At 43.7% G+C, this 13,772-nt stretch overlaps 2 protein-coding genes across 3 annotated transcripts in view; both read left to right on the forward strand.

The window, feature by feature from the left end:
- The first annotated feature begins 8,166 nt into the window (after positions 1–8,166).
- Positions 8,167–12,123, forward strand: LOC103747741 (protein PET117 homolog, mitochondrial). The gene is made up of 2 exons (XM_008850280.3): positions 8,167–8,448; positions 11,934–12,123. The coding sequence occupies exons 1-2, from the start codon at positions 8,353–8,355 to the stop codon at positions 12,078–12,080; spliced, it is 243 nt and encodes an 80-aa protein (XP_008848502.1). The 5' UTR covers positions 8,167–8,352; the 3' UTR covers positions 12,081–12,123.
- Positions 12,124–12,350: 227 nt separating this feature from the next.
- Kat14 (lysine acetyltransferase 14) overlaps positions 12,351–13,772 on the forward strand; it is a 37,504-nt gene continuing 36,082 nt past the window's right edge. Inside the window, exon 1 of one of the 2 annotated variants that reach the window (XM_008850278.3) lies at positions 12,351–12,651. In XM_008850278.3, coding sequence (XP_008848500.1) covers positions 12,393–12,651 — 259 coding nt within the window. In that variant the 5' untranslated portion in view covers positions 12,351–12,392. The remainder of the gene's footprint in view (positions 12,652–13,772) is intronic. The other variant, XM_029554623.1, reaches the window with a different exon arrangement.

Below are 13,772 nucleotides of genomic sequence, written 5' to 3' on the forward strand. Positions count from 1 at the left end.
ACTGGAGTTATGGACCATTGTTAGCCACCATATGGGTGCTGGCATTCAAACCCAGGTCCTCTGCAAGAACAGTCAGTGCTCTTAACCACTGAGCCATCTCTCCAGCCCCATAAATAAAAAATTTTTAAATTAAAATTTACAAAAAGCTAAAGTTTTATGCTTGGAGTCTAACTTTTCTTGCTCGTTTTAATTTTTAAAAAATATGTATTCTTTTTATTTTATGACTTTTATTTCCTGCAAGTATGTAAGTGTACTCATGTCATGCAATGCCCAAGGAAATCAGAAGAGGGCATTGGATTCCCCTGGAACTGGAGTTACAGACAGCTGTTAGCCACCATGTGGATGCTAGGAATTGAACCTGGGTCCGCTGTTAAGAGCAGCCAGTACTTTTTACCACTGAGCCATCTCTCCAGTCCTCTTAAATATTTTGTCATTTATTTATTTACTTATTTATTTAATGTGTGTGTGTGTGTGTTTTGATATGTAGCCCAAGCTGGCTTCCAACTCACAATCCTGCCTCAGGGTCCTGAGTTCTGGAATTGTGGACCTGTATCATCATGCCTGGTGAAATCTAACTTTTTTATTTTTAATCTAATTTTATGTTTAAGCAATTCCTGATCATAGTTTCTGCATATAGAAACTGGTTATTCTAGTTTGCCTTAAATTGATGTGAGAAAACACTGACCAATACCAACTTGGGGAGGAAAGGGTTTATTCAACTTACATTTCCCAGGTGACAGTTCATCAGGGAGCCCAAGGTAGGAACTCAGGGCAGGAACCCAGAGGCAGGAGCTGGAGCACAGGCCATGGAGGAACGCTGCTTACTGGCTTGCTCCCCTGGCTGGTGCTCAATCTGTTTTCTTAAACAACACAGGCCCACCTGCCCAGGGGTGGCACCACCCACAGTGGGAAGGGCCCTTCCACATGACTCTACAATCAAGAAAATACCCCACAGACATGGCCACAGGTCAGACCAATGGAGGCAATTCCCCAATTAAATCTCCCTCTACCCAGGTGTGTCAAGTTGACACTAAAACTACCCAGCACACTGGTCAAGATATTTTAAAGGATGGTGTCTTCAATTCTTTAAAAATTACTACTGTTTTTGTGTATGATGTGTGTTTGTGGGTGTGTATGCCACAGTGCCTGTGTAGAGGTCAGAGACAATTCTGTGAAGTCGGTTTTCTCTTTCCATGTGGGTTCTGGGAATCAAACTCAGGTCACCAGGCATGTGCTGCAAGTCCCTTTAGCCACTGAATCATATCGCCAACCCTTATTAAAGTCTATTTTTTTTTTTTATCTTTTTGAGACAGGGTCTCCCTGTAGCCCCAGCTGGCTTGGAACTGGCTCTGTAGACCAGGCTGGCTTCAAACTCCCAGGGACCTGCCTGCCTCTGACTCCCCAGTGCTGGGATTAAAGGTGTGCACCACCATGCCAGGCCCTTTTAAAGTCTTAACAGTGATCAGGGAAGGAAAAAAAAAATCTCTCTTTTTTGAGTATAAGAATATATGATAAAGTAGAAAGCTACTTTTTACTGTTCCTACATCTATGCAAGATATAAACATATGATGTATATAGATAAATATGCACAAACCCACGTGTACTACTGGGCTGATGTTAACAAACAGCCAGGACCAAAATCCAGTTGAAGAGACAGAGTGATGCCAGCAACCCAGGAACTCCTTTCTCATCTGTCCCAGCAGACAGACCCTTGCCTCATCCCAACAAGGTACCCACCACACTCAGCTAGAGAGGGATTATTAATACAGATAGACTCATGCATCTTTCTCTCTGCATTAGGTTTGCAAACTCTCTTACACATCATTTTGTATAGCAGTAATCCATTCCCTCTCAAAGTTGCTTAGTATTTGATCATAGGAAAACATCACAGCTTCTCTGCCCAGTTTCCTGCTGATGAGTTTTGGGTGATCATCTAGATTGCTTTCAGCTGCTGTGATAAAAACACTTTCCAGGCCGGGCGTAGTGGCACATGCCTTTAATCCCGGCACTCGGGAGGCAGAGGCAGGTGGATCTCTGTGAGTTCAAGGCCAGCCTGGTCTACATAGTGCGTTCGAGGTCAGCTGGGGCTACAGGGAGACCCTGTCTCAAAAAGACAAAAACAAAAACAAACAAACAAAAAAACACTGACCAAAACCAGCTTGGGGAGGAAAGGGTTTATTTGGCTTATAGCACAGTCCAGCATCAAGGGCAGCCAAGGCAGGAACTCAGGGCAGGAGCCTGGAGCATAGATCATGGAGGAACACTGCTTACTGGCTTGCTTCCCTGGCCTGTGCTCAGCCTGTTTTCTTACACAATACAGGACAACCTTCCCATGGGTGGCACTGTCCACAGGGGACTGGGCCCTCCCACATCATCCAACAATCAAGAAAGTGCTCCACAGACATGGCCCCAGGCCAATCCAATGGAAGCAATTCCCCAATTGAGGCTCCCTCTTCTCAGGTGTGTCACGTTGGCAACTACAGCTATCCAGCACAGCTGCTATACAGTTTTTGCTTATTGTCATGGAATATGCACATTTTTCTATCTTTAAACTGCATGTATATGTAGCTCTGCTGGCTATATGTATGGGAGTGAAGCTACTGGACTATGGGGTACAGGTGCGCAGAGTTCCAGCTGTTCCATGTGTTTGCCAGCATCTAGTATGGCAACTGAAGTTGCTGCTTTTGAAACATATTTTATTTTGTTTATTATTTTTATTTGGTGTGTATGGGTATATTGCCTGCATGTTTAAGTGCACTTGTGCCATGCAATGCCTGCAGAGGTCAGAAGAGGGCATCAGATCCACTGGAACTGGAGTTAGGGATGGTTGTTAGCCACTATATGGGTGCTGGGAACCAAACCGGGTTTTTCAAGAAGAGTGGCTCTTAACCACTGAGCCATCTGTCCAGCCCCAGTCACTGCTTTTTTAAAACAGTGGTTCACACATTTTAAAGTATATTTAGATTATATGTAGAGGATTTGACAACTCTTTTCTTTCATTAACAGTGGTAAAATTATTTTTTCTAGCATTGTGAGTGGATTTTGAATTGAAATAACTTTGGTGCCACTTAGAATATTGGGACTTCATGACACTGTAAAAGTGATATCTACTCAGTAGGATACTTCAAATTTAACACATTTCTGTGTTTAGTACTGGTGCTTAAAGTTACCACCTTGAACATGCTAAGCATATGGCCTAGTACTGAGCTACACCCCCAGCTCCAAAGTTTGAATTTTGATCCTCTCCTGAACTAGCAATGCGCAGTGTGATCCCCTCTCATAATGCTAGGCAGTGCAGTGAGTCAGAGCTTCCAGAGCCTCATGACTATGAGAGAACAGCTGATACTCTACAATGTGCTGTGTCACTGAGCCAGGATGCTCGGTAGGTGAGGTATATGGTCATTGCATCTTGAATTGCTATTTTCAACTTATAATGCACTTGTCAGGACTTAACCCCATCGGAAGTCAGGGAGCATCTGTGTCTTGAAATAGAGAGGCTCTAACTCTCAACTCGGGCAAGCTCTGTCAGCAGCAACATTCTGTGGCCAGGGAGGAAGTCACTGCCAAAAGGCTTCCTCAACTGTACCTGGATCTTTTCAACATCTGTGAGGACAGGGGTCCAGGGCCACTGCTCACTGTGGTAGTGTCAGTCTTCCTACTTTCCCGCCTTCTCCCTTCTACAGAGTCCAAGGAGCCCAGGTCATCTGACTCCCAGGGGACAATTGGTGGCTCTCTGTGATGTTTCCACATGCCTGACTTCGGTACAGCCATACTATTAATCATCTCAATTCGTCCATAAAGAGTAAGAAGACATTATTTTCCCTCATAGTAAAGAGGAAATTGAAGCCCATTGAAGCAAGAGATTGTCTCCAAATCATGAATCAGCTGATCAGCTACTTCAAGCCCAAAGCCCTGCTTCTGGACTCTTCTACAGAGCTTTGCATGCTCACAAAGGCAAACTTCTGATAACAGCCTCTGCTTGGAGGGTTACAACTACTCTTCTCCTTGAAGGAAGTAGATGGAAGGAAGAAAAATGGAAAACAAAGTTCCAAAAGGTAAGTCTTTCTCGTTTTTCAATTTTTAAAAATTTGTTTTATAAGTATTTTATCTGCACATATGTAAGCGTACTCATGTTGTACAAAGCCTGTGAAGGCCCGAAGAGGGTGTTGGATCCCCTGGAACTGGAGTAATGGACTGTTATGGGCTGCCATGTGGGTGCTGGGAACCAAACCTGGTCCTCTGTAAAAACAGCCAGTGCTTTAACAGCCTGAGCCATCTCTCTAGCTCCTGAAGTCCATTTTAAATTAGTGTGCATTGACGGCACATAGCACCAGGCTTCATTTGGGCATTTCTTTAAAGCATACCTTGTACTTTGCCCATACTCACCTTTCCATACCCCCCCTTGTCTTCTAGTCTCCTTCCTTCTCTAGTCTTTCTTTCATGTCATATATTTTGTTTAATATGATGATCTCAAGTACTACCAATTTTATAGCAAACAACATAATTTCATTCTCCTTTATGGCTGAATAAAACTCCATTATGGGGATGGGGACACAATTCAGTCCTGCTTGCCTAGCATGCCTGAATCCCTGAGTTTGATCCCCAGCTCTGTATAAGTGAGGCAGGGTAGCACTCACCTGTAATCCCAGAACTTGGGAGGTGGAGGCAGGAGGATCAGTTCAAGGTAGTGAGTTCAAAGCCAACTCAGGCTACATAAGACAATGTCTCAAAGAAAGAAGAGGGCTGGGTGTGGTGACACACATCTTTAATCCCAGCACTAGGGAAGCAGAGGAAGGCAGATCTGTGATTCAAGGTCAGCCTGGTCTACACAGTGTGTTCCATGCCAGTCAGGGTTACATAGTGAGACTCTGACTATAAATCAATTAATTTAAAAAAATCAGGTGATTGTAGCCAGGTAGGCTTAATTCTGGGTTTTTTGTTCTATCTCAACGTTGTATGTGTCTATTTTCTGTCAGGGTATTGTTGATTTTGTTACTGTGGCTCTAAAGGATAATTTGAAATCAGGTATTGTAGTACCTCCAGCATGTTATTTTTACTCAGGAGTCCTTTGGCTAGCTGGAAGTCCTTCCATATAAACTTTAAGATTGTTTAATTGTTGTTGTTTCCTATTTCTATGAAATGCCTGCATGAACATGGGGGTGAGGTTATTTACAAAACATCGGGCAAGTTACCAGTGGCTGTACACACCAGTGGAAAAAATGACTCCCCACACCCTCACGAGCCATCATGAACCCCTCCCTCATCCATAATGGAATGTTGACAGACTCAGTCTTGTGCAGATAATCACAGCTGCTGTGAGTTCTTGAGTGTTAACAGCCATGTCATATCACAGCACTCCTCCCCATCCTCCAGCTCTTACATTTTTCCACTCTGTCTTCCGAGAGATACGTAGAATTTGATACGTAGAACCAGTTGGAAAATGTGCACAGTGCCAGAGTGTACTGTTCACTAATATTATGGAATAATTTGTCCAATGTGTATCTGTGTGCATTGACATGTGTCATGCATGATGCTCACATGGAGGACAGAGGACAACTTCTAGGAGTTGGTACTCTCCTTCCACTGTTGGTTCCTGGGACTGAACTCGAGTCCTCAGGCTTGTGCAGCAGGTGCTTTTACCAGCTGAGACACCTTGCTGGCCCCTCAGCTGGAGTCTGCAGTGGTTAACCAGAACTTTTCCATTTGGAAAAAGTTGGGAGTCAGTGGTAATTCAGAGAAGAAAGGAATGAGGAATTCAGGGTCAGCCATTGCCTACTTCCTAAAGGAAAGTTGCTGGAAGACTCTAAAGAAGTGGGTCTTAAATCTCCTCTTCTTGGGTGATACTGAGTCTGGGAAGGTAGATATATACTCCCACTTTATTTTTGTGCTAAAATCTCTCATATACTTTTGGAGACGGGAAAGTTTCATTTCAGAGAGCCAGCCTCAGTGGGTTCTGGTGAGGGGTTGATTTCTGGTTTGTAGATGGCTGTGTTCTCACAAGGCTGACAGAGCTCAAGCCTCTTTCTGTCCTTTTTGTTTTCTAAGATTTGTTTTATGGGGGAGGAGGTCTAAATTTGATTAAGATCTATTATATGATATGCACAAAAACTCAATAAAAAAATAAAGTCAAATTTATATCAGTTAGGTATGTTATAAGATTATTTTGTCATTATGTGTATATTTAAAATAAATTAGTCCGTTGGGTGTGGTGGTGCACGCCTTTAATCCCAGCACTCAGGAAGCAGAGGGAGGCAGATCTCTGTGAGTTCAAGGCCAACCTGGCCTACATAGTGAGTTCCAGGACAGCTGGGGCTACAGGGAGACCCTGTCTCAAAAAGACCAAAAAATAATAATAATAAATAAAAATAATCAACAAAGATCTTTTTCAACTTGCTTTTCTGTTGAATTCCAAGCATTATCTGCTAGGTTCCCTTGCCTGAACTGTTGGCAGCTGGGGCCAGGGAGACCCTGTCTCAAAAAGACCAAAAAATAATAATAATAAATAAAAATAATCAACAAACTGCTATGCTTTGTAAAAAATATTTCATAATTTTTTTCTTCAAAGATTTATTTTTATTCATGTGTATGTGTATGTCCGTGTGTCATACATGTGGCTGCCCTTGGAGGCACCCTTGGAGGTAAGAAGAGGGCATCAGATCCCCTGGAACTGGAGTTATGGATGGTTGGTAGTCACCATGTGGGTGCTGGGAACTGAACCCAGGTCCTCTGGAAGAGCAGTCAGTGCCATCTCTCCAGCTCATCATTAAAAAATAATTGTGATTATTTGATAATATGCAAAGTTGTTGAGCTCACTGATTTACTGTGAAAATTTTTGGGGTCTATCACAAATAATAATACAGTATAATTTTTATTTCTTTAGAGAAATATGCAAATACATCCTGGATTTCTTCTCATTCCAAAATTCATTACACTGGAAATTCCATTTTTTTTTAACTTTTTTATTTATTTTACGTGTAGGCATGTATTGCCTGCCTGTAGGTAAGTGCACCCGTGTTGTGCAATGCCCGCGGAGGTCAGAATTGGCTGTTGGGTTGGAGTTACGGATAGGTGGTACCTGTTATGTGGGTGCTGGGATTCGAACCCAGGTCTTCTGCAAGAACAACTAGTGTCCTTAACCGCTGAGCCATCTCTCCAGCCCCAGAAATTCCATTTTGAAATTCAAAGATACATTTTCCTCAGGCTGCCAAAATGCTGTAGTCAGACTGATATTTGCAAAAAGTTATCTTTCATTTTTTAAATTTTATTACAATTTGTAAGAGCAATATTTTCTTCATGTCACTTACGCTTCATTACCAGAGTGGAACAGCAAAGCATTCTGACAGAGGTGAATGTTGGAAAAGCCCTTGGCTGAAGCTAAGCAAGGCCTAGCTTTGCCCTAGCAACATGATCTATGGAAATTTCCATCGAAAACAGCTTTTTCGATGTGAATTTTAGTGCGACAGAATGACTTACTGATAAAGCTCTTCACTGGCAGCTCTGATAAACGTGTAAGCACTTGAGGGAGACCAAGCCTCTTTCTGCTCAAATTAAGTGCAAATGAACCTTCCAGTCCCTTATGAACTACTTTATTCTTTCTTCTATTCCTAGTTAGGATGAACGTTTAAGGAATCCTGCATTACTAGCAGTAAAGTGAGTCTCCAAGGGTCTTATAGTAACAATCTCTTAAAGATTATATGGGCAGCGCATTTAGGCGATGTGCTGTCAATCCTGGTTATGCACTCTTTAGCCCATGCCTGTAAATCCAGCCACTCAGGAGGCTGAGGTGGGAGAATTGAGGAGTAAGAGGCCAGCCTGGGCTGGGCATAGGGAGACCATATCAAAAACAACCCTACTGTTAAGATTCTAAAACGCAAGGGTTGCTCGGCCGCGGTGGCGTCTAGGTGAAAGCCGGTGGTTCAAAGGATTCTTTCGCATACATTCCACGAGGATCCCTTCCCTTCGAAGGCGCCCGGCCTAGCGGCCTCCTGGTGGTCCCTGCCGGCCACACGGCCCCGCGGGCTGCGTTCCAGAGAGGCCGGCGGGGCACTGAGGAAGACCTAGAGAGAGAGAGAGAGAGACTGAGCACCGCACTCCGCACCCCGGAGGACCTCGAGCCCCTCCCGGCCGTACCAGGGGTGTAGAGACCCGGAGCCCCGCCATCTCACAGCGCCAAGCAGAGGCGGTGCGGTGAAGTGAAGCAGGGATGGCTCTCGGCGCTCGATTGCTCGAGTCTGGCGGCAACAGAGAACCCGCAACAGCTCTGCGATCGAGGAGTCGAGCCTGGCTCGGAACGGCGGCGGCACGGCGGCGGCCTCGGCGTGCGGTGGAGCGAGGCCGCGGGACGGAGCGGGAATGTCGACGAGCTCGAAGGTGGTGCTGGGCCTCTCGGTACTGCTGACGGCGGCCACAGTGGCCGGCGTGCACCTGAAGCAGCAGCAGGACCGGCAGGTCGGTGTCACGTGACCGCGTCTTCCGGGGCGCGCGGTGGTCCGGGCCCGCGTGGTCACCATGGTCCCTGTCTGCCCCGGCTGCTCTGACCCCGGCCAGCGGGTCGCTGCCGAGTGGAAGGCGCGGAACCGCTTCTGGGGGCACCTTCAGGTTATTCGCCAGCCCCGTGGCCCAGCAGCGCGTCCGAAGCCTCCGGGGCTCCAGTGCAATGACCCCAAGGGCTGGGCGTAGTCCAGGAGCACCAGGCCCGGGTCCAGCCCCTGCCCTCAAGACAATAACTGATAATTATATATCCCAAGATAAGGCATACTCACACCTAGCTTACACCCAGTGCCTTTGGCCAAGGTAATTTGGTGAGATTTATGTAACTTTTGGGTAGATGAACAGTTTACTATAGAAACGATAAGAGTTTCCTCCAAGTTTTTTTTGTTCCTTTTTTTTTTCCCCCCTGGATATATCTGGCTTATTGATCAGCGACTGTCTGTCTCATCTGTCAGGGTTATGTTCTCATTCAAGTTCTCTACGATTGATCTCTGTGCGGGCCACCATTCTAGGCACGTTAAAAGTACATAGTTAAGTACAGAGCCACACTGTTCATAATTTGCAACGGTGCTGCTTATTGCAAGCAGGTCCTTGTTGATCTTACGTAACCCCTCGACTGGTACTTGGGTTGAACCCTAAGGGAAGTAATGAACTGAATTCGGCGAGAGAAAATAGTCCTCGTGGTTGGCCTGCTCAGGACCTTGGGTTTAATACACAGATGAAGCAGAAGTGATGTTTGACCTTGGTGTTCACAGGCAAAATAGAGACTCAGGATTAGAGTATGGCTCTACCGGGGTAGCTTTTAGAATAGAGGCAAGAACCTTCCTTCTTAGAGGAAAAGGAAAAGATGATGATCCTGGTTAAATTTGGAGGAGAGGACAGGATGTCTGTGTCATCCTGATGACTGAATCCAGTGATTCGTGAAGACAGCAGGATGGAATTAGAGCTTTGTGTCAAATTGTTTATCACGTTACCTCGAGAAGTTTTTAGGATGTGACAGAGCTTGTACCCTCCACACCAAACCGGTTAAACAAGACTTTCTGAGTTTGGGGACTCGGATACATTCCAAAAGCCATGCAAAGTGCTTTAACAAAACACAGCCAGGGTTGAGAATCACTATTAAAGAGTGCAAGAGTATATTTAGGATTTGGAAATTAGCAATGAACAACCATTGATCAGAATAACTTGTCCTGTAGATCTTTGGTAGGTGCTTACTTTCTAGTTGTGGGAAATAGGAGGGCAGGGTTTGGCATGATGGATGTGTCAGAAAGTTAAATAAAGCAAGAAATGAAATAATTACTGTCTACCCCCACATCAGGCAGTGATTGACTTCATATACATTATCTTCATCCTCCCTGCAATTTAGCAGAAACCCAAGTTCACATGGTCCCTAACATAATGACTCAACTTGGTTTTGACTTTATGCTCGCAGGAAAGCAATATAACTTATATGTAGTGAAGATTACTTTGGATATTGAATTTTGGTATTTTCTCAGACGGGTGATAAATGGTTAGGAGCCTCCCAAGATGCTGAGCAGTAGTGGAGCAAGCTACAACTCCCAGGGAGCCACACGATGATGACGCTCTGTGGTGTACTGTGTTGCTGAGTCTGATGTTTGCTGGGTGCGTCTTTTGATATTTTCAGTTTATGATGAGTCTATTGTAAGTTAGGAGCACCCGTACTACTACATGAAGCAGAGCTCCACATGTTAGAATTGGGTTGGTAAAGACATCTTTTCTGGTTAGTATGGCAGGCTGAAGCTACTTGATATATGTATGAGGCAGTCCCTTGGAGAAAGGTGGCCAGTGATGCAATGGAGAGCAAACTCATAAACAAATGCTATGTTTTACAAAAGGAGGGGAGGACTTCTGCAGGCTATGGTGTGGGCTTTGTGGGGTGTGGGGGTATTTCCTGTGGTGAGAAGTATGGTAACAGGAAAACAGGATATACAAAGTTTAAGAACGTTCAGTCACCTGTGATGCCCTCTTGCAATCTCAGTACTTGGAAGGCCAAGGCAGGAGATCTCAAATTTAGGGCCAGCCTGGGCTACATAGCAAGACCTTGTACCAGACAAAACAGCACAAAAATTGAGTTTCCATTGACTTGCCAACCCAGTGCTCTTAAATGTCCCAGCTCCCTCATTTTAGCAAGTGTGGCTGTAGGCCTGGAAGAGGCTCAGCAAGTACTAGGGAAGTCTTTAAGAATACATGTAATATGAGAGATGGCTCAGTGGTTAAGAACACTGAATGTTCTTGCAGAAGACCCAGATTCGAATCCCAGCACCCACATGGCAGCTAACAACTGTCCATAACTCCAGTTCCAGGGGATCCTTCTTCTGTCCTCCTCAGGCATTGCATGACACGGGTGCACTTACCTACACGTAGGCAATACATGCATACACATAAAATAAAAATAATAAATAAAATATTAAAAAATACATGTAATAATCTCATGAAGCTGATGTTAAAAACATACTATTTTGGTGAGCTACAAACTGTAAAATGTATGTTTTTTTTTTGGTCTTTTTGAGACAGGGTCTCCCTCTAGCCCCAGCTGGACTGGAACTTGCCAAATGACTAGGCTGGCCTTGAACTCACAGAGATCCCCCTGCCTCCTCCCAAGTGCTGGGATTAAAGACGTGTGCCACCATACTCAGTTCTTATCTGTAAAATGTTAATAGTAGTAAGCAAATGGATTTTTTTTTTTTTTTTTTTTTTTTTTTTTTTTGTCTTTTTGAGACAGGATCTCCCTGTAGCCTGAGCTGTCCTGGAACTCACTATGTAGACCAGGCTGGCCTTGAACTCACAGAGATCCACCTGCCTCTGCCTCCCAAGTGCTGGGACTACAGGCGTGCACCACCATGCCTGGCAGCAAGTGGATATTTTTAAGTCTCTTGTTAGATACCAGGTTCACATCCTGGGATTCTGCTTTTAGTGTTTATCAAAGTAGCTTTCACCGGGGAACTTACCCACCAGCAGTAGTCTTTTTCCCCTTTTTCATATAATTGATGAGGAATTTTGTATTTTTGCTTTTTCATGTTGCATGACAGAAATTCTTTATTTTCTTGTATCCTTTAGAGTTTGTTTAGATTTTAGTAACCCTTTTCCTCTTGATGGTTTTTATTCATCTCAGATGACTGCTTTTTGTCAGTTAAACTTTTAAAATTCAACATAGCGCCAGTTCTTAAAAAAAATTTTGTTAATTCCTATTAAGTTTTCTGTGTTCAAGAATTTAAGATAAGTAATTTCAGTATTAACATAACACATTACCAAATTTACTTGATGGTTTATTTACATTGTACAGAAAGTTAAAATAGTAATTGGGTATTTGGAATTGGAACATTTTGAGTATATTTTTGGTGGTACTGTTATTTGGATTTCAGTGGCACAGGATGGGAGCCACCTGTTCAAGTGTAACTGAAATCTGCTTCTTACGTTTTTAGAGGCTTCGTGACGGAGTGATCAGAGACATTGAGAGGCAAAATCAGAAAAAAGAAAACATTCGTCTTTTGGGAGAACAGATTAATTTGACTAAGCAACTTGAAGCAGAAAGAGAGAAGATGTTGGAAAAAGGATCTCAAAACACTTGACTTTGTGAAAATGGATGGGGCTGCGCTGAGTAAGAGTGTGTGTGTACATGGGGTGCACAGGTGCTGTGTTGATGGAGTGTAGTTTAGTGAGAGCTTGAGGCCTTTTTTTTTTTTCAAATCACTGTCCATTTAAACATGATTAAATAAAGGACAGTGGATCCTTTCTTCTAAATGACTCCTTTAAAAATCAGTTGTGCCTGAATAAAGTAGTTGTGAACAGATGCTCTTTTGAAGAGTTCCTGTCTCAGTGATTGTGGTAGTGATCCTGTCAGCTCAGTGCCCCCAGTTTAGCAGTGTTGGGAGCAGGAAACCATGGATAGTAGCATCCAGCTGAGCAGTCTGATAAGTCGGCATGATGATGAAGCCACAAGGACATCCACCTCTGAAGGGCTGGAGGAAGGTGAAGTGGAGGGAGAGACGCTTCTGATTGTTGAGTCAGAGGACCAGGCTTCAGTGGACTTATCTCATGACCAGAGTGGGGATTCCCTCAACAGTGATGAAGGAGATGTGTCGTGGATGGAGGAGCAGCTGTCTTACTTCTGTGACAAGTGCCAAAAATGGATCCCGGCCAGTAAGGAGCTTCTCAATTCCTTTGACTTGTCAATCCCTGTGTGAAGGTTTGCTTTCCAGCCTGTGAAAGAAACACAAAATAGACCTGAATAAAAGGAAAATTATTATATTTATTATTATTATTCTAGTTGATGAAATGCAGATTTATATGAAACAACACATTTGTACTAATAAAAATTGTCAAACTCTATCCCATTGTTAAATTAATGTTCTTGGTGATAGCCCAATAAAAATTAGAAAATTGGAAAATCCTGTGTTACTTAAGGAATTAGCCACAGTTTTCTAACAAGATTATGTTATAGATTAGGGGCCAAATTCTGTTGCCAGTATAGTTCAAATTCACTGTGTTATATTTTACGTTTGTGGAATGCTGCTGTTGTCTGATGAGGTGAGGTTAGAATTGGTAAATGTTTGGTTCTTGTCCTTGGTCCAGTCTTGCTTTCCACTGTGGGCCTCTTCTACCTACCAGCAAGAGTCACAATGCACAGATCTTGAGGTTTTTCAGCTGCCAGATTCCCAGCATGTTTTGCCAGCCTTCATGATCTGTACTCAAACAGCATTTTCCATTAGGTAAGCAACTAGAAGAGACAGTACTGAAGGAATGCTTTACGCAGAGTTCACAGCTAGTGAAAAGATATGTATACATATCATTTTCTGGTATGTAGAAACCTTTGGTCAAAAGGGATCTAGTTGTTCAATATAATTGCTACTATAGTAAGTTAATAGCAACATTTTCATAGAAAATAATCCTGGAATAGACCACCTAGCTGGTTTTGGGTTCTCAGCTGTTTATTCAAGGTGGATTCCATCCAGACTCTCAGTGGTTTTCCCATTGTCCCGGCAGGGTAAAATTTAGAATACCCTTTGCAGTCAGGCCCCTGCTGACTTTCATTCTCTCCGAACAATTCGGATTCTTGGGACTTTGTACCTTCTTTGTTTTCTCCCTAGAATATGCATGTTGTCAACTTCACTGCTTTCCCATCATACCCACAGACATCCCTCTTCTAGCCAATTTCTAGTTCTCCCTTGGGGCCCCAGTAGACTCCTCTTTTTCTAACTTCCATCCCTACCTATAAGGTCGTCCAGTGTTAATGCACCCCCCCCCCTCCCAAGTTATGGCCC

The sequence above is a fragment of the Nannospalax galili genome, unplaced genomic scaffold (genome assembly GCF_000622305.1).
Source record: "Nannospalax galili isolate Female #2095 unplaced genomic scaffold, S.galili_v1.0 scaffold245, whole genome shotgun sequence".
Lineage (NCBI taxonomy): Eukaryota > Metazoa > Chordata > Mammalia > Rodentia > Spalacidae > Nannospalax > Nannospalax galili.